Source organism: Muntiacus reevesi, chromosome 15 (genome assembly GCF_963930625.1).
Source record: "Muntiacus reevesi chromosome 15, mMunRee1.1, whole genome shotgun sequence".
Taxonomy (NCBI): Eukaryota; Metazoa; Chordata; class Mammalia; order Artiodactyla; family Cervidae; genus Muntiacus; species Muntiacus reevesi.
This window is the reverse complement of record NC_089263.1, coordinates 55,228,377-55,248,499: the sequence shown is the minus strand read 5'-3', so window position 1 is coordinate 55,248,499 and position 20,123 is coordinate 55,228,377. Positions and strand designations below refer to the sequence as shown.

General features: G+C 46.7%; 1 protein-coding gene across 2 annotated transcripts; it reads right to left on the bottom strand.

Annotated features, from left to right (window-relative positions):
• Positions 1-490: 490 nt before the first annotated feature.
• On the bottom strand, positions 491-20,106 carry LOC136146869 (interferon alpha-inducible protein 27-like protein 2A). Of its 2 annotated transcripts, XM_065905882.1 has the most exons (6): positions 19,966-20,106; positions 10,449-10,574; positions 9,922-10,074; positions 2,452-2,481; positions 1,275-1,436; positions 491-738 (listed from the first exon to the last, which is right to left on the bottom strand). In XM_065905882.1, exons 2-6 carry the CDS (start codon positions 10,519-10,521, stop codon positions 629-631), a joined length of 528 nt encoding a protein of 175 aa, XP_065761954.1. In that variant the 5' UTR covers positions 10,522-10,574; positions 19,966-20,106; the 3' UTR covers positions 491-628. The 2 variants fall into 2 exon arrangements, with proteins under 2 accessions (XP_065761954.1, XP_065761956.1); XM_065905884.1 differs by lacking the exon at positions 2,452-2,481.
• Between the last annotated feature and the right edge of the window lie 17 nt (positions 20,107-20,123).

Sequence of the window (20,123 nt, the reverse complement as noted above, 5' to 3'; positions counted from 1 at the left end):
TTTCACTTGGGGCCAGTGAATTGAGCTCTAGACAACAGAGACAGCTCCCCGGAGAAATGCAGATTCTCTTCCCACCTGAAGCGCTCCAAAGGCCGCCAGGCCAGGCAGACAGTGTTATTGATGAGTCATGAAACAGCCAGACCCAGAGTCTTAGGTGGGGAGGGGAGAGGATCAGTACTACCTGAGGATAAAGGGCTTGGTAACTGAGGGTCAGTGGCTCAAACTGACCCCAGGGCCAAGCCGTGAGCTCCTCGGGCTGAGGTCTTTGAAGACATGTGGCCCAAGTTCCCATCTGAAGAGCAACAAACTGAGGCTCAAAGAGGAGACAATCTTCGCAGGGTCAAAACTGAGTGGCAGGACTGGGACCAGGCGCGGCTTCCTGTTCTGGATTGGTGCTCATTCTTACGGAGTTTCTGCCTCACACCCAACGCCTAAGGGCTCGGCAGGTGCCCTGCACCCTGCCTGGTGAACAAGAACACAGCACGGACTCTTATTGAAGGTCACTACATCTCATCTTTATTCCTTATGATTCTTTGAAGAATTTGGGGAGGCAGGGGACTTGTCATTTGGGAGACTGACATCCTGATGCCCTGGAGGGTCACCTCCAGAATGGGAGCACCTTTCCGTTTCAGTACTGGGTCCTCCTGGAGGAGCTGGAGGAATTCCACAGCAAGGCCCCCAGAAGTGCCCCAGCAGATCCCAGGAGGATGTTGGATGGAGTGGAGAGTCCAGTTGCCCCTGGGGGAGAGGAGAAGGTTAGAGCGCAAGAGGACAGGCGGGCCCAGCAGCCCCTGGCAAGACTGTGGGTGTCAGAGACCCCAGGACTGACTGGAGGCCCTAGACCCCGACATCCCACCCCTGTTTCCTCCTCTACTTCTGAGACCCCGGGATATCTGTTAGGGGAGGGGCTGCTGCACATGACCGCCCAAAGAGGAGACATGAACTCTGATGGTCAGTCCATCAGCGACAGGACAGACCCTCTGAGAAATGACAAGCTGCCCCTCCCTCCACTGCACTCGGCTGGGCCTAGGGAGGAGTGGGCACCTAACCAGGTTTTGTAGGGTTGATGAGGAATGCAGGCCTCCTGAGAGACACACCCCTCGTCCCGCCAGCCCACACCCAACCGAAAGAGAGAACAGTGGCCAGGTCACAAAGGACCAGGGGGACACTGAGGACCACGAAGCTGGAAGAAGCCTGTTTGCTTCTTTAGCATCTGGATCAATCTTAGGCTGATTTGTTACCCCTCCCCCACTTCCTCCTGGGGAGACACTTACCCTTGGACTGGAGATTGGAGACCAGGCTGCCAGAGGGAACTCTGCCCCCATTGGCTCTGGCAGTTGATGACATCATATTGGCCGCGAAGGAGGAGCGGGAGATTCCTGTTTTGGTGAAGCCCATGGTGTCCAGCAACTCAGGCACAGCCCTCACGGCCATGACTGTAAGGGCAGAGACATTCAGGGCTAGCTGCGGTGGGCAGGCTCCCCAGACCTCCCTGACACCTTCCTGGGGGGTTGAGGTGAGGGGTTCTCTTCACTCTCCTCAGACCACAGGGCCAGAGGCCAGGGAAGGCTGTAGGTATAGACAAAACTGGATGGACGCCCACCCTGACATCCCATCCTCCTCCAAGAACCTGGAACCCAGGCCTGCTCGTGACTCTGCTTGCCTGTGACCCTGGAAGCTTCAGCAGTCCTCCCTGGGTTTTAGTTCGCCCTTTATGAAATAAAGTTGAAACAAGCAGGGGTCTTCAAATGCCCCCTTTTGGTGGGAAACTGGTGTCTTTCATGCAAGCTCAGGCCCACAGTATGAGGACAGAACTGCTCTTCTGAAAAGGTGCCGGGTGGAAGCTTCTGACCTCTGCCCTGAGGCCAACGGTGAGCATCCCCCCAGGGTCCTTACAGCTCCAGACGGTGCAGGCATAGAAACTTCTGCAACCAGGAACCTTCTGTGTCTGCACCATCCACACAGTGGACACATGTGGCCACTGAGCACTTGAGACTGTGGCTGGTGTGACAGAAATGTTTCATTTTCTTTAATTTTGGCCACCATGTGGGAGGACCCTGGATGACTAGAGGGTTGTAGGCAGAGCAGTTCTGAGGAATCCACACAACTCAGCTCACACATTCCTTACAGTCATTTGGAAGGGCCCCTGGCACTGCTTTCTGGGGAGCAGTCATGGGTTCAGACAGATCTACCAACTTGCCTGGATCCCACAGTTTGCACTTGGGAGAAGCTGAGATTGGAAGTGGGTGTTATGAATGGGTTTCCTTCAGTTCCTTCTTAGCTAGGCCCTTGTTATCCCAAGAATTCTACCTCTGTTCCCTGTCCACCCCACCCCTACCCACCCAGGTCTTGGGGCTGAAGGCAATCTTGGACTTGGTCAAGGATGGGTGCTCCCAGGAGCCCAGGGACAGGGGCAGATGGGGCCTTGAGCTTCTTCCCAAAGAGACTCACCTCCTCCAACCACAGCAGCCGCAGTCATGCCTGGAGACAGAAAGAACCCCTGAGTGCCCAGCACTGGCCTTCCCCTGGGTCTCTGCTGCTGTCCCAGCGGGAAGGGTTCCCTGGAGTTGAGATCACAGGAGACAGCAGCCCTGGGTGGCTCTCTCTCCTTTTACAGAGAAGTCTGATTTTCCAGGAATCAGAGGAGGATGGACAAGAGTCCAGAGCTCTGTGATGCTCCAGATAGGGAGAGGAATCTGCCTTGAAAAGGTTTCATGCTGCTCTTTGAACTTAACACATTTTGGTATCATTTTTTAAAAAAAAATCAAGAAAAGAATGCTACATTTTTGCAATGGAACAAATTTGACTGTTCTGTCTGTTCATCTTCCAGACACCCTATGCCCATCCCAGGCTACAGCTGGAGTGGAAGCCCCCCATCCTCCAGGGCTCAGCCTACCTGTGACTTTCTGCAAGAAGCACCCCTTATTCCCCCATTAAAAGGTACCATGCTTCCTCTGCATGTTCTGCCTTGTGGCTGGAGCCCCTGACCACACTTGACAGGGCACGCCTGGACCACACTGAGTTAGTTACTCAGAGTGCTTGGGTCTGGCAGAGACTAGGGATTTTGGACAGCTGGGATAGTTCCAGAGATTTCAGGATCTGCGAGAGTGAGCTCAGATAGCTCCCCATGAAAAAGAGTCTTGGTCCCAGGCAAGGGAGAGAAGTTGCAAAAGCAGTCTCCATCCCTCAGTCATTTCTGGAAGGTTGTAGCTCCTAGCTCACCAGCATCTCTCTCCATCAGGACCCCTGACCTGTCTTGAGGGTTTCCATTTCTGCACAGACAATGTTTTCAACAAACCGATCTTACAGTTCTCACCTCCTCACTTCCAGGGATCTTGACTCCTATGCCACGCACACCCAAGGTCATACCCGAGGCCAGGGGTTCCCAACCCTGATACTCGTCCTTGGCCGGTTAGGAGCCCAGTCACGCAGCAGGGGCTGAGTGGCAGGTGAGCCACCAAAGCTTCATCTGTATTTACAGCCGCTCCCCCTCACTAGTTTTAACGCATGAGCTCTACCTCCTGTCAGATCAGCGGCAGCATTAGATTCTCACAGGAGCTCGAACCCTACCGTGAACTGTGCTTGTGATGGATTGATGTTGCCTACTCCTTATGAGAGTCTAATGCCTGATGCTCTGACTTGCAGCTGAGGTGGTGATGGTAGGACTGGGGAGAGGCTGCAAATACAGATGATCACTAACAGAAAGGTTTGACTGTACAGGGACCATAATAAATGAATAGCTTGCAGATTCATATCAAAACCCTACTAATGAGTGGCAAGTGACAATTAAGCTGCATCTGGTGGCAGGCTCTAAGTCAGAATCCGACGCTTATTTTAGTCCCCACATGTCCCACTCACTATTTTATTTACCACTTCCGTCCTTGCCTCTTTCCTGCACTGTGCACTTGTCTTAGTCACAGTTTTGGTAAGCCCACAAGCTAACCCTTGACAAAATAAGTAAAAAAATAAAATAAAATAAAAAGCAAACATTGCTGAAGGGTTTCTTTGAAAATGGAGAAAGACCCAATGATGAGACTGAAAGAGACTCTAAGATGGCCAGTGAAGAGAAAGCTACATTTAAAAGAAAATACCAAGAGTGCTATTTAAAGTACAAGCTCATTGCAGCAGGTGATTCACATTCTCCAAGCCTGCTTTGTATAATATGTGGCAAACAGCTACTCAATGAAGTTTTGAAACCTTTAAAACTGCTTTGCCACATGGAGACCAAGCACCTTGCATTAAAAGACAAGCCTTTGGTGATTTTCAAAATAAAAAATAAATGTGAACATGAAGAACAGAAGCAATTATCGAATGCCTTCACTTTATCAAATGTATGTGCACTGAGAACATCATTCTTAGTGGTTAACCACATTGCTAAGTCTAAGACACTGTTTACTGTTGGTGAAGAGCTGATCCTGCCTATTGCTCAGGTCATTTGTCATGAACTTTTAGGAGATTCTGAAGTTCAAAATCTGGCATGTGTTCCTCTTTCTACTAGCACCATAACTAGATGAACTGATGAAACAGCAGACATATTGAGGCCAATTGTTAGAAAGGATTAATTGTGGTATGCAATCCAGGTTGGTGAATCTACCAATGTTGACCACAAGGCAACTTTACTTGTTTTTGTGCAATATATTTTTCAGGAGGATGTGCACAAGGATGTGTTATGTGCACTTTTCTTGCCAACCAACACTACAGTCGCAAAACTATTCAAGTCTCTGAATGACCAATATCAGGAAACCTGAACTGATCATTTTGTGTTGGTACGTGCATGGATGGAGTGGCTGCCATGACTGGATGGTATTCTGGTTTTCACTATACTGGTCCAAGTGGTCACCTCTGAATGTGAGTCTACACACTGTCATCCATGGACAAATGCTGGCCAGCTGAAAAATGTCACCTGAACTTAACGTTTTGCAGAAAGTGATGAAAATTATCAACCACATTAAAGTACGTGCTCTTAACTCACGTCTGTTCATGCAGCTCTGTGAGGAAATGGATGCAGAGCACAAACGTCTTCTCTTATACACAGAAATGACACAGCTCTCTAAAGGTAGATCACTGGCCAGCAGTTTTCAGTTGTGAGAGCTGCTTCCAGAGATTTCTTTTAGAAAAACAGTCACCACTGGCAGCATATTTCATATTTCAGAAAGTGTCAAAAAACATCCTTACTTGTGTGACATAGTCAACTTGCTCAATGAATTCAGTCTGACACTTCAGGGGAGAATGACAACTGTTCAAGTCACCAGGTAAAGTGGTTGTATTTAGAGCCAAACTGGAATTATGCAGGCGATGAATGAACACTGGGAATTTTGACATGTTTCAAATATTAGCAGAGATTTGGAAAGAGACTCAATCAGGGTCATCTTTCTCCCAACTGGTGCATGATCCACTTATTTCAGCTTTCAAAAGAGTTTGAGCTTTACTTCTCAACTGCAAAAGATCCCTGAACTGGGAAGGAATGGATCCCTGACCCATTTGTAAATAAGCCAGGTAAATCGACTTTGTGCCTGCTAGAAGAGGATCAACTTCTTGAGATCACAAATAACAGTGGCCTTGAAAGTATGTGTGAGATGACTTCAAATCTCCATATAGTCTAGATTAAAATCAAGGCAGAATAGCTTGAGATTGCCACAAAAGCACTGAAAAGCCTGCTTCTGTTTCTCACATCCTGTCTTTGTGAAGCAGGGTTTTCCGCAGTAACAGTAACCAAAGGGAGCTGACAGGGGAGACTAGACATAAGTAAGACACTTCGGGTGTCATCGTCTCCTGTCACCCTCAGATAGGACCATCTAGCTGCAGGAAAACATGCTCAGGGCTCCCACTGATTCTGCATTATGGTGAGTTGTATAATTATTTCACCATATATCACAATCCAATAATAATATAAATAAAGTGCACGATAAATACAATGCGCTTAAATGATCCCCAAACCATCCTCCCCTTCCCTGTCCGTGAAAAAAGTACCTTCCCTGAAATGGGTTCTAGCACCAAAAAGGTTGGGGATTAGTGCCCTAGCCCATGCTCACCTCTATGGGAACAACTACCCATGTGTGCTAGTTCAATCTCAGTTAATTCCAATGAAATAAAACTCAAAACTCAGTTCCTGAATTGCATGGACCACTTCTCAAGTGCTCAATAGTTGCATCTGGCTAGTGGTGGTCCACCATACTGGATCACACAGAGAACTCGCTTACCATCACAGAAAGCGTTACAGGAGATTGCTGCCCTAGACCAGGTCACCAGCGAAAAATCCCTCTATGATCAATGACCAGCGCTCCCGTGGAGACTCTCACCTCCTCCTTTTACAGATTCTGACTCTAACACAGTCTTCAACATTTCATCAAACACAATGAGAGTTTTCAATCTCTGTCTAGGCACACCTCGGCCATACTGTCGATCGGGTTACAGATCACCAAAGTAAAGGAAATATCATGTGAACTTTTTGGTTTTCATTGCATATAAAAGTTATGTCTATATATAAGCTTTATTTATGTATAATTAGACTATACCCTAGTCTGCCAAGGGTGTAATAGCCTTGTGTCTAAAAAGACAATGTGCACATCTTAATTTAAAAATACTTCATTGCTAAAAATGTGAACCTCCACCTGCCAACTCTAAGTTGCTACAAATCTTCAACTTATAACAGCGCATGCCCATGTTAGTTTCCTGAGGCTGCAGTAAGGAATGACCACGAACTGTGCTAATTCTCTCCTGTTTTCTCCCAGTCAGAGATCCAGGATCAAGGCGTAGACAGAGCCAGGGTTTCTCTGAAGGCTCTAGGGGAGGATCCTTCCTTATCTCTCTAGCATCGTTGTCTAGCTGTTGGTGACCATCTCTGGCTTGTGGCTGCATCTCTCCAATCTGCTTCTGGCTCTACCACTGCCATCCTAGCCACCATCACCTCTTGCTGTCCAAGACCAGGAATGGGGACAGTACAGAGGATGTTGGCTGCTGGGTGCAGGGAAGAAGAATGAAGGTGTTAAACCCCCTCCTTGCCCCCTGTGGCCCATGTTAAAGTCCACCTGTTCCATGAGCATGAGGGGGTCCCTGCATGACCAGGCTTCTGCTTCTATCCTAGGACATCAATAGAAGCCACCTCCCTGCCTCCTGATATTCAGCCTTTTGCCTGCCAAATCCAGGCACCTTTTTAAGGACTCTGCCATCCAACACATCTTCCAGAACCTGCCCTGAGCACACGTTCCCAGTCTTCCTCGGCCACCTTCACCTACAGACTCTCAAGGGTGAATTAGTTGTGCTCCTGCTGCCACAGAATTCCCCACAAGGCAGTATGGTTCTCTGAAATCTCTGCTGGATTTTGAGCTCTTTCAGGTCAAGGGCCAAGCCTCATTCACTGCTGCCTTTTCCTGTGCCAGGCACAGGCTTGGGATCAAGGAGGGTCCGAAGGAGGAGCCTTTCAGAGAAAGAAGTACTAATCCAAAGTGCACCTTTGGGTATCCTAAGTCATGCTATGGTCTGAATGTTTGTGTCCCCAGTAAATGATATATTGGAACCTAATGCCCAATATGATGATGTTAGGAGGTGGCCCTATGGGAGCTGATTAAGACTTGCAGGCAGAGCCCTCCTGGTTGAGATCAATTTCCTTATAAAAGAGATCCAAGAGAGTTCCTCTTTTCCTCCCAACACGGGAGGTTAATGCGAAAAGATGGTTGTTCTAGGACGTGAGCTTATCACACACAGAGTCCACTGGTGCCTAAATCATGATTCCCCAGACTCTAGAACTGTGGAAAATAAGTTTCTGTTCTTTTTTAAAGCCATCCAATTTACAGCATTTTCTTATAGCAGCCCTAATTCACTAATATAGGGCACAATCAACAGAGTGAAAAGGCAACCTACAGAATGGTAGAAAATATTGGCAAAACATGTATCTGTTTAGAGGTTCATATTCAGGATATAGTATAAACAATTCCTCCAACAACAGAAAACTTGATTTAAAATAATTTGATTTAAAAACGGGCAAATGTGCAGCACAACTGGAGGAAGCCCACAGGTAGCAATGAAGACGCAGCACAGCCAAAAAAATAAAGAAAAATATGGGCAAAGAATCAGAACAGACATTTCCCTAAAGACAGACAAATGGCCAACAAGAATAGAAAAATATACTTAATATCGGTAACCATTAGGAAATTCAAAGCAAAACTGCAACGAGACATCAGTCCACACCCATCAGGAAAGCCACTATATTAAAAAAAAACAGAAACGGAAAATAACAAGTGTTGATTAGGATGTGGAGAAACTGGAGCACTTGTGCACTGTTGGCAGGAATGTAAAATGGTGCAGCAAACATGGAAAACAGTGTGACAGTTCCTGAAAAAATTAAAAATAGAAAACCATATAACCCAGCAATCCCATTTCTGGATGTAGATCCAAAGAAATTGAAAACAGAGTCTTGAAGAGATATTTGCACCCCACGATCATAGCAGCAGTGATCACAGTTGCCAAGAGGAAGAAGCAAACTAAGTGTCGATCAGTGAGTGAATGGATCTTTACCACTTGGTATAGACACCCGAGAAGATATCATTCAACTTTAAATAGGAACTTCTGACGTATGAGGAACCTTGGAACCTTATGCTAACTAAAATAAACATGTCAGAAAATAACAGATGCTGTATGATTCCACTCACATAGAAATTAGATTAGATTAGTTGCGCAAAGAGACAGACGGAACTGTGGTTGCCAGGAAGTGGCAGGAGGAAAACAGTAGTTAATGTTTAATTGAGTTTCAGTGTGAGGAGATGGAAAGAGTTCTGAAGATCGGAGGCACAGTAACACGAATATGGTTAACACTGTTCAAGAGCCGACTCACTGGAAAAGACCCTGATGCTGTGAAAGATTGAGGGCAGGAGGAGAAGGGGGTGACAGAGGATGAGATGGCTGGATGGCATCACCAACCCAATGGACATGAGTTTGAGCAAACTCCGGGAGATAGTAAAGGACAGTGAAGCCTTGCATGCTGCAGTCCATGGGATTGCAGAGTCAGACACGACTTAGTGACTGAACAACAAAAAACAACAATTCAGTGTATGCTAACAAACGGTTGTGTTAGTCACTCAGTCCAGTTCACTCTTTCTGACTGCATGAATCGTAGCCCGACAGGCTCCTCTGCCCATGGAATTCTCCAGGCAGGAATACTGGAGTGGGCAGCCACTTCCTTCTTCAGGGGATCTTCCCAACCCATGGATCGAACCCAGGTCTCCCACATTGCAGACAGATTATTTGACATATGAGCCACCAGGGAAGCCCAGTTGTTTTGGTAAATTTCATGCTATGTGTATTCTGAAACGACTTTAAAAAAGACTCTGTGACTTTTGCTGCTGTGGCCCTAGGCTGGCCCCACATTAGAGGTGACGCTGCTCTCGGAGGGTGTGTTCTGGGAGGACATTAGTGACCAGGCCCTGGGGCATCAAGGGAGGAGCGCAAATGGGGAAATGAAACTTACCTGCCTTGGTTGCCGTGGGGTAACAGGGCAGGCACGGGCAGTGAACTTCAGCCGGGAAAGCGTCATGCCCGAGCCTGCGCCAGGTGGCTGTCAGGCATCTAACCTGAGCAGCACCTCTGCCCCATCTATTGGAGGTGACCTGCTTCTGAGAGGCCCGTAAGAGTGACCTCATCCTACCCTTATGCTTACAAACAAACCTATGAAGGCCCAGAGAGGGCAAGTGACTGGCCCTGGGTCACTCAGCAAGACAGAGGCAGAGTTAAATCCTGAAGTATAGTTCCTCTGATTCTAGAGCATCATTTATTCATCTCCTGTATACACTGTAGCTTTTTTCTGACAGTGTGTTGGAGAGATTCCATCAGGAAGACTGTCCTAACACTGACAATTTAGCAGGTTGAGCTGAGAAATGGTTGTGGGATGAGGATCCGTATGTAGACTGGTGCTCGGAGACCCGTTACCTGCATAATGGTAGAAATTGCTGTCTTCCGACTGGGGTGGATCTCTAGGGTAGGAGCCAAAGCCATCTGCACCCTGATGTGGCCTCTGTGGTGGCTTCCAAAGAGAAGAGCCATCAGAGGCCTGATTGCTTGCCTGGGAAGGTTCTTCTTCCTCTGGAAGAAAGAAATAATGGGGGAGCACACAGCGGGGCAGGCAGCTGTGGGACCAGACCCCACACAGCACCCTCCACCCTTTCCTGAAGTTCCCAGGATCTCTGATGCAGGGAGGGGACCTCAGAGGAAGCTGAGGTGTCAAGGGTGCTTGGAGGTGAACCAGGGAGAAGACAGAGAGAGGGAGGCCCAGCACAGTGGAGAGCTGGGGTCCTGACTGCACAGAGCAGGAGGCTGAGGACCAGGGGGAAGAGACTTGATGGGCCCAGAGCACCTGGTGGCAGCACCAGGCCAGAACCCAGATCCCCTCTGCCCACGTCCAGGAACCCCAAGCTCTGGGCCACCCCACCCTCGGGAGCTTTCCCAAGGGCACTCACCTTCCGACAGCAATTCTCGCAGGAGGTGGCCCAATGCACCGCCTTCCCAGCTCTCTATGGCTTTAGCTGACATCCTGGAGGCAGTGTGGGAACACTAGTTGTGGAGCCAAGGACACCGCTGTCTTTCTGAGAAACAGAGTGTGGAGTTAAAACTGCTCTGCCTGATTCAGGGCTTCCCTGATAGCTCAGTTGGTAAAGAATCTGCCTGCAACGCAGGAGACCTGGGTTCCATTCCTAGGTTAGGAAGATCCCCTGGAGAAGAGAAAGGTTAGCCACTCCAGATTGTTGGCCTGGAGAATTCCATGGACTGTATAGTCCATGGGAAGAATCACAAAGAATCAGACATGACTGAATGACTTTCAGGGGGACATCTGTCTGCCGTTTCAGCCCTGCCCTCTGTCCCACTGAAGCCTGAGTCACTTCTAGCCCACCCCCTAATCTGCTCAGACCACAGTTTTGAAGTTAATAATGACTTTGCTTGGCTCCCTGATCTCCAGAGTCCTGGCCACCTCTAATACCCCATCTCTGTCCCCTGCTCACTGCCCACCTGGTTGAAGTCTCAGGGCTTCACAGTAACCCAGGTCATGACAAGACCAGAGGTTCGCAACATCTTATAGTAAAGGTGGGCTCAAGCCCCCTCCCCGCACTCCGCTCTGGTCACAGGGACAGCAGTCTTGATGGAAGTGGAGAGGGAGGCTGAGAGTGGAGGCGCTTTGCTCCCTCCCCTCCCCATCTCCCAGGCCCCCACTTACCCTGCTTAGTAATTGTTGGGGATCGAAGCGTAGTGTGTGAAGCCCTGCACATAGTGAGGCTGTTGAGAACTCCAGCCGGCTAAATAGTCCCTCCCTGGGTGACGTCTGACCCCAAGAGTCCAAGGAGGAGGTGAGTCACCCTCATCCCAGACTTGGTGCCAGGGAGACCTCACCTTTGCGTGCTAATGGGAGGACGAGGGCGGGCCTTTTGCAGGAGCATGGCTTTCCCTCTCAGGTTCCCCTTCTTGGAATCTTTATAAAACTCACCTGCAATTCTTGTCAACTTTCTTTTCCCTGCCCTCCACGATGTGCAGGTTTACAGTACAAAACATTTTCCCTTGGCTGACAATTGGCACAGAGCTGTAATCTCATATCTGTAATAACTGATGCGGGTTGATGGTCAAGAGCACCATCTCTGACCAGTGCCTGGGGAGGAATCCTTAGTTGCAACTAAGAGAGTGAATTCTCGTTGATGTGCCTTAGTTTGCTGACACAGTGGCATTCACAGAATTGTGGTATTACTACATTTACTTCTTTTTGTCCCTTGAAGTATTAGTTGCTCTGTCATGCCGACTCTGTGATCCCAGACTGTAGCCCGCCAGGCTCCTCAGTCCTTGGGGATTCTCCAGGTAAGATTACTGGAGTGGGTTGCCATGCCCTCCTCCAACGGATCTTCCCGACCCAGGGATTGAACCCAGGTCTCCTGCATTACAGGCATATTCTTTACCACCTGAGGCACCAGGGAAGCCCTTCTGTCCCTTATCCCTGATAGAATAAATCTTATGAATAGCATACATTTGTCTGTCTTCTCCTGAGTCTAGAGCTCAATAAATGTTTTGAAAGGTAGAACAAAGAAGAAGAGGAAAGTGAGAATGTCAGTGTGAAGCTGGGTCAGGGAACAAGGGGCAGAAAATGGGGGAAAGTGCAGAATCAGTGTTGGAAGAGGCCTCTGCTTGGGACAGGCTTGAGTGTCCTGGGAATGGAGGCCTTGTCCCTCCTGCAAGGTGAGGACAGGAGGGACCAGGGCCAGGGCCCTGTCTTTCCCCCACCCCCACCTCTGCTTAAGCTTTGGGACAACAAAGCCAAACATTTCAGCGAAAGCTGCTCCAGTTTCGGTAAGCCACTGCGGGACGCTGCCCATGGGGCCAAGAGCAGAGAGGCTGCAGGAGCCTCTCCTTGGCATCACTTGGTATTGACTCTACTTTCCTGGCAGAACTCAGGACACAAGGAACATCCCCCACCTGGAGAAGCAGGCTGATTGGTTTCTCTGAAATTCCTGTCACTAGAAGATAGCTAGACAGACAGCCTATGAAACAGAAAAGACTGATATCATCCGACCACCGGTCACATTAAAAACACCATCCATCCCTGCCTCTTTGACCTAATGGCTGTGGTGGTCACTCTGGGTCACGGTCTGGGACCCGGTTCCATCTGGGACGCCGGAGGAGCTTGAGAACTGCCTGGGTTCTGGATGCCTGGCTCCTTCATGATGATACCTGGACAAGGCTTGGGGCCCAGGCCCTGAGGGCACCGCCAGCTGAGATCTGCCTCCTCAGCCAGGTCTGGGCACTGGGAGGACCCCGATTGGGTGCATGACCTGGGCAGGGTAACCCACCCCCTCATGAACCCTCTCCTCTTAGGCAGGGCCTGAGCCTTGGAGGGCAAAAGTTGCACCTTGAAACCTTGCCCTGCCTGCTTCCTTGGCAGGACAGAGAATAATCTTTGTTTGGTGGAGATTTAAAGGAGCACAGTGCCCTGACTGGGACCTGACCTCCAGAACAAGGGATCTGACGTCAGGAAGGTTACAGTAACTAACCACGCCCCTCCCTCATTTTTCCTAGGAAAGGGCTTTACTGAAAGCTTCCAGATTTCTGGATTTTTAAGCCATGAGCCACCTGTCTCCTTCCTGGCCCTGCAAAAAACAGTCCTCTGCACCAAACTGATGTTTTGATATTGTTTGGCCCCACTGTTTGTTGGGCACACAGACATACATTCAGTTCATGACCTCTTCCTTGGGTTCTACAATTTGCCAAAAGGCTTACAGAACTTAGGAAAGCACTTTCCTTACTATTACTGATACACTGCAAAGAGTATTAAAAGATGCAAGTCAACAGTTAGATGGAAAGATACCTACGATGAGGTTGGAGCACAAGAGTTGTGGTCCCTTGGGCACAGGAGTTGTGGTTCTTGGTCCACAGGAGTTGTGGAGTCTGGGGTGCATCACCCTCCCAGAGTGCCAATGTGTTATTGTTTACCAATTGGCAAGTTCTCAGAGCTCCATATTTTAGGAATGTTTATGCAGGATCCATCGTGTAGGTGTGATGGAATATTAGCTTCATCTTTATCCCTCTCTTAGCCATGCAGGATTGGAGGATGGGGTTGATAATTACTTGGTCTTTCTGGTGACCAGCCCCCATCCAGGAGCCCAGCTAGAATCACCCCCACTAGAACAAAGGATGTTTTTGTCACTCACTCGGGAAACTCCAAGGAATATAGGAATTCTGTGTAAGATGTACCTATCACTAGGAAAGTACAAGGTTTTAGGGGTTCTGTGTTAGGGATTAGGGTCAAAGACCAATATATATATATATATACTTTTTTTTCCTTTTTATTTCACATCATCATAATATTCCATATTATTTCAAATCACATTCTGCTAAAAGAAAATGCCAAAATTATTTCTCTTTAAGAAAGAATATCAAATTAATTATTTTAGTAATCAGAATTAGATGCAGGTTAAATATTTTGTGATAAGAATATATGAGTGATGTAGTTTCTTTACTTGTTAAGCATTGAAATAATGATGGATTTAAAGGAAGTTGCCAAATTCATGCAGACATTCTGGGGATCCTTCACTCAATTAACTCCATTGCTTATATATTATGTAATGATAGTATAAGCTAAAAGCTAGGGAACTGACATTGGTAGAAAGTGTGTTTATAATGCTATGTCATTTTACTACATGTGTAACCACTATTGCCTCAAGCTACAGAACTATTTCATCACCACAAAGATCTCCCTTTAGTGACCCACACACTGAACCTCTAACTATCTCTCTGGCCCAACTTTCCTTATCCCTTGAAACCACTAATCTGTTTTATATCTCTATGATTACGTCATTTTAAGAATGTTAAATGATGTTTTGTGATGGGCTTTTTTAATTCAACATAATGCAGTTTAGATCCACTGAAGTTGTGTGTATCAATAATTCGTTCCTTTCTATTGTTGAGTAGTATTCCATGATATAGATCCATAGGGTTTTTTCCCCCAGTTTTATTGAGACATAATTGATATATACCACTGTGTAAGTTATACTGTGCAATGTGATTTAGTACATGTATATATTGCGAAAAGATTACTGTACACTGCCATTTGTTTAGCCATTCACCTATCTTGGTTGTTGCCGGTTTTCAGCTACTAAAAGTAAATCTGCTATGAACTACCAACAAATGGCACCTGACCAGGTCAGTACTCTTTGCAACTTTTGGTACCAGGTACAACTACAAAAGTGGAGGTGAAGAGCCTGTTCTCAGCTAGGGTCAACTGCTTACTCATTCATTCATTCAACAAGTATCTATGACTCACAAAGTCAGTCAGGCACTGATCAGGCATTTTGGGGGGATGCCAAGATAAATCTGATGGGATTTCCTGAGGAGTTTGCAGTCTAGGAGGAAGACAAGAAAAATAAATCTCTTTCTCTAATACACAGTTGCAAGTGCTATTCAGCACAGCAAAAGCTCTGGGAATCCTGAAGAAGCAGATGTTGAGATAAATTCTTAGCCTGAATTATACTTTATTCAACTGTGGTTACATGTTTGAAACAACATTCTGCAAGGAAATGATTTCAAATTTCAAGCCAATTCAATCTCAATGCTTTCATACTTTGAACTACGTATTGAGCTAAGGGTCACAAAGCTGATTTTGAGACAACTTCCTTGCCAGGTCTAAGATTCTCCAGGCAACCTACTTTGAAGAGTGAGGAAATTTGGCAGCTGTTGTTTTCTTCTCAGTTTGAAACCAACTCAGAAAGAATCCCATTTCAACATTGTATCCATAATAATCAGGAAAGTTTTATTATGAAAAAATTATGCATAAATAAAAACAACACTTAGTCTGATATCAGAATTTCCACCTCATGTGTCATTCATAACTTCTCCCATTTCCCCAGCTTAGATCCGATTCAGGCTCCCACATGGAGAGGTTTCAGAAGGGGAAGGGAGATAGAATCTGCTCCTCACCTCTCCGCTACTTCTTCCCCAGATGACTGCTTTTGGCAACATCAGGGTCAACTGAATGGAGCCATGAGAGATAAAGGTGCAAAAAGCTATTTTACTTTAGGTGGTACAGTATGCAGATGTCCCTTGATTGTCCAATAGACCTGTCTCTGTCATGGAAGACATCCAAACAAAAGCTGCCCTTTTTTCTCTGAAGATATTTTTTTGATGGTTAATTTTATGCATCAGTTTGGCTGGGCCACCATGCCCAGATATTTTGTCACACATTATTCTATACAGTTTTGCGAAGGTTTTTTTTAGATGAGATTAACATTTAATATCTAGACAGCATATTAAAATGCAGAGACATCGGTTTGCTGATAAAGGGCTGAATAATCAAAGTGATGGTTTTTCCAGTAGTCATGGATGGATGTGAGAGTTGGACCATAAAGCAAGCTGAGCTCTGAAGAATTGATGCCTCCAAACTGTGGTGCTAGAGAAGACTCTAGAGAGTACCTTGGACAGCAAGGAGATCAAAACAGTCGCTCTTAAAGGAAATCAATCTCGAATATTCATTGGAAGGATTGATGCTGAAGCTCCAATACTTTGGCCACCTGAGCTCATTGGAAAAGACCCTGAAGTTGGGAAAGATAGAGGGCAGGAGGAGAAGAGGACAACAGAGGATGAGCTGGTTGGATGTCATCACTGACTCAATGGACATGAGTTTGAGCAAACTCTGGGAGATAGTGAAGGACAGGGAAACCTGGCGTGCTGCAGTCCATGGGGTCACAAAGGGTTGGACACAACTTAGTGACTGAACACCACCACCAAACATCTGAGAAATATTTTTATTATTATTACTGTTAAAATTTTGGGGTGTGTGTTGGGAGCTGTTATGGGAGGTCCCGCCCGTGACGAGGTCATGAAAAAAATACCGGGCAGGCAAGGCCGTCCGGGACCCCATCCATAATGAGGTAACGAGGAAAATACCTGACAGGCAAGGCCGTCTAGGATAAGGGACCCTCCAGGTTGGCCTCAGCCTCTACCCCACCCTGTATCTTCCCCCCTTTTCTGCTGTTATTCTTGTTTGCCCTGCTGCGGATTCTTGTGTTGCCTGCCGAGAGTTCTCCTGCTCCTCTTTCACTGAATGAGGACCAACTTAAAAGCTAATTAATAAATCTCCTGGACGCTGGTACCCTATGAAGGGGCCAGGGATGAAGGAAATGCTTCAATTCAAACCCTTTTGCTGGCATTCTGGCTTGTTTGATAAATGTATGCTGTCATTGCACGAAATGCTCATGATTGTTCTAAACATCCTAAGCACAGTACGGTAACAAAAGAAACTATTAAGCATAGGCCCCTTCGCGGGGTGAGAAAAGCTCCACAAATATTATAGCCACATATACGCCTAATAGAAAATAGTTTAGATAGAGATTAGCTGGTGACTTCTTGCAGGTAATTAACTTTTGGACTAAGAGCCTGTTTTGTGCCATATCTGCTGTTTTTGCAATCCTTTGCATTTCCGTTCTGTAAAAATGTAATCCTATCTAGTTCCCTTGGAGATGACAGCTAATAGAAAGAAAATAGATTAACCACAAAAAAGACAGGGTCGGTTACTGAAGTTGCTTCAAGTTGCACCAGGTGCAAACCATAAACTGTCAACAGGCCTGAAAGCCAAAAGGTATTATACATAGAGATTAACCATTAAAAAGGCCCTAATGGGCACAGAGCCCTTTGGGGGGTGAGGAAGCCCTATTAGAAAATACAAAAAATATTGTTTTAAAAGTGGTTATTAGATCAACGTTTGATTGATGTTAATGTGCTGAGGTTGTGCAGTGGACACTATTGTTAATATAGCTAAAGATATAGTAAAATAAGAGTTTAGCCCTAGTGTAAAAACAATAAGATAATTGTTAATTTTAACCAAGAGCGCTAAACAGGGGCTGCCTCACCAGAGCCACAGAGTCTTTGTGTGTTAAACTTTTTAGATAAATTTAGCTGAGAATTTCTGCAAAAAGACTGACTTTTATGTTAACAGCATTGTATTTCTATTATGTTACAACTTGCTGTACCATGAGACTGCCACTTTTCTGTTTTCTGCTAACCTCAAGGCCAGAAGATAATGTACAAAAAAATCTATGGGAAAAGACTCTCATAAACAAAAAATATACAGAGCACACCTGGTTTCGTGAAGGACAAGCTGATGAAATGTTAAACTAAGTCTGTATGCTTATCTGCCCCTTAGAAATGTACCGACTTAGAGTATAAAGGCTACGGTGGAAAATAAAGCAACGGCCAGACTCTGCTGCATATTCCTGGTCTGGTCTCTTTCTTTCTCTCTCTCTCTCTCTCCCTAGCAGACTTGGCCTTATCAAAGCCGGTCCTACGTGTCTCTCTCTCGCCGACGCCGTTCATCTTGAGGGTTCCCCTGGATCCTGCTGGGGCTGGACCCCGGCAGGTGTGCTGGGTCTTCATCACAGTGCACAGGCTTGGTTGTTGCTCCACGGCATGTGGGATATTAGTTCCCCAACCAGGGATTGAACTCACATCCTTTGCATTGGAAAAGATTCTTAACTACTGGACCACCAGGGAAGTCCCAGATGAGATTAACATTTAAATCCGTGGACTTTGAGCAAAGTAGATTCCCTTCCACTGTGTGGGTGGGCCCCATCCAAGCAGTTGAAGGCCTTAACAGAACAAAAACTGACTTTCCCTGAGCAAGCAGGGATTCTTCAAGCTAACTGCTTTAGGATGCTTTCCCTGAGTCTTCAGCCTGCAGGACTACCTCAGCAGATCTTGGATTCACTGTTTCCACAATCACTCTGACTTAATTCCTTAAAACAAACCTCTCTCTAATAGCATCGAAACATATGTGAAACAGATCATCAGTCCAGGTTCGATGCATGAGACAGGGTGCTCAGGGCTGGTGCACTGGGATGACCCTGAGGGATGGGATGGGGAGGGAGGGGAGAGGGGGATTCGGGATGGGGAACACATGTATACCCATGGCTGATTCATGTCAGTGTTTGGCAAAAACCACTACAATATTGTAAAGTAATTAGCCTCCAATTAAAATAAATACATTTTTAAAAATGAAAAAAAAACTACTTATTCCTGCTTTTCTAAACAATTTCTTAAAAGATTAAACCTTTTATTGAAAAGGACAATATTGTCTGTTCCCATCATGAAGAAAAATAATTAATACTGGTTTGTTTTATGCTGAGAAATAAATATTTACTATGCTACTTTCCTTTCTAAAACTGTCCACACGACCTTCAACCATTGTAAAATCAAAACATCTTATTAAATAAAACTTTAAACATATATAAAATAATATAGGAGGGAATAAAATTTGATTGGCTTTAAAAAAACAAACAAACCCCTCTCTATATATGGTATTCTGTTGATTCTGTTTCTCCGGAGAAAGTGAAAAATGAAAGTGTTAGTCGCTCGTTCATGTCTGACTCTTTGCAACCCCATGGGCTTTAGCTCATCAGGCTCCTCTGTCCTGGACCTGTCCTCCTCTGTCCATCAGGCAAGAACACTGGAGCGGGTTGCCATTTCCTTCTTTACAGCATCTTCACAACCCAGGGATCAAATCCAGGTCTCCAGCATGGTAGGGAGATTCTTTACCATCTGAGCCACCAGGGGGAACCCTGACTAATACAGATGCTTTGTTAGTTTTTGGAGGCCTCCACTGAGAATCTCTATGTATCTTTCGGACCCCATAAGACAGCCCCCAAGTCCCACCTCTGGGACCTACTTGTAGCCTCTTTCTGGTGAGGTCCCTTTTCCCACCAACCGGCCAAGGTTTGTCAAGGTTCTGTCACGACAGCCCTGCAACCCTCCCGAGGTGTGTAGCTGGCCCAGAGGAGGCAGGAAACTGTCCTACTGTGGAAGGACAGGCAGCCTTCCTCCTCACTCTGCCGTCAGGGACAGCTCCAGTCTCTTGTCATCACATCCCCCTCAGGCACCACTTGGACACAGACTCTAGGGGATACACTGGCAAGCGCCCGCGAGAAATGAGTTAAGCTGTGTCCCATGGTGGCGCTGTGGTGGGGGGGAGGCTCACTTGACCCGAGCTTGGTGAAATCCTTCGTTGAACCTTTAGGACTTCCCAAGGCGACCAGAGATAGACAGTCTATGGGAAAAGTTTCCCAAATGGTCCGGGGATCCCCACATAGAAAAAATGATTACCTACTGTGGAGCTGATTTCTCTGCATAAAACAAAAGACCCAGTTTAGCTTGATGACAGGAAGCAGGCCCACCTTCCCCAACCATCAGTGAGCAATAGGCGGAGGCATGAAAACCTGAGGAGAACAGAACCGCCAATACAGACTGGATGAGTTGTAAAATGTTAGTCGGTCAGTCCTGTCCGACTCTGCGACCCTACGGACTGCAGCTCGCCAGGCTCCTGTCCATGGAATTCTCCGGGCAAGAATACTATAATGGTTGAGTGGTCAGTTAAAGGCTAAAACGTTTGCGAGGTTCCAGGCGCACAGCCGTACGTAACACAGTGCGCTGAAACTAAAGCAAGACAAGAAAACTTACATTCCCGTCCGGAGCTAGCACCGAAGTCCCCAGGAGGAAGCAGGGCAGACGTCACCTGTTGCGCTAGCTCCCTAAGCCCTGGAGGAGGAGGACCTGCAGGCGCCTACAGTCAGCCGTGCCGCAGCGAATCAAGTGCGGTGTCTAGAGTGGGGGCGGGA

Coding starts and splice junctions, on each gene's coding strand:
- LOC136146869 (XM_065905882.1), bottom strand. CDS start 10,521: ATGTCAGCTAAAGCCATAGAGAGCTGGGAAGGCGGTGCATTGGGCCAC. Junction 10,075..10,448: donor GCGAGAATTGCTGTCGGAAG/GTGAGTGCCCTT, acceptor TCTTTCTTCCAG/AGGAAGAAGAACCTTCCCAG. Junction 2,482..9,921: donor CAATTTCTACCATTATGCAG/GTAACGGGTCTC, acceptor TTCTGTCTCCAG/GCATGACTGCGGCTGCTGTG.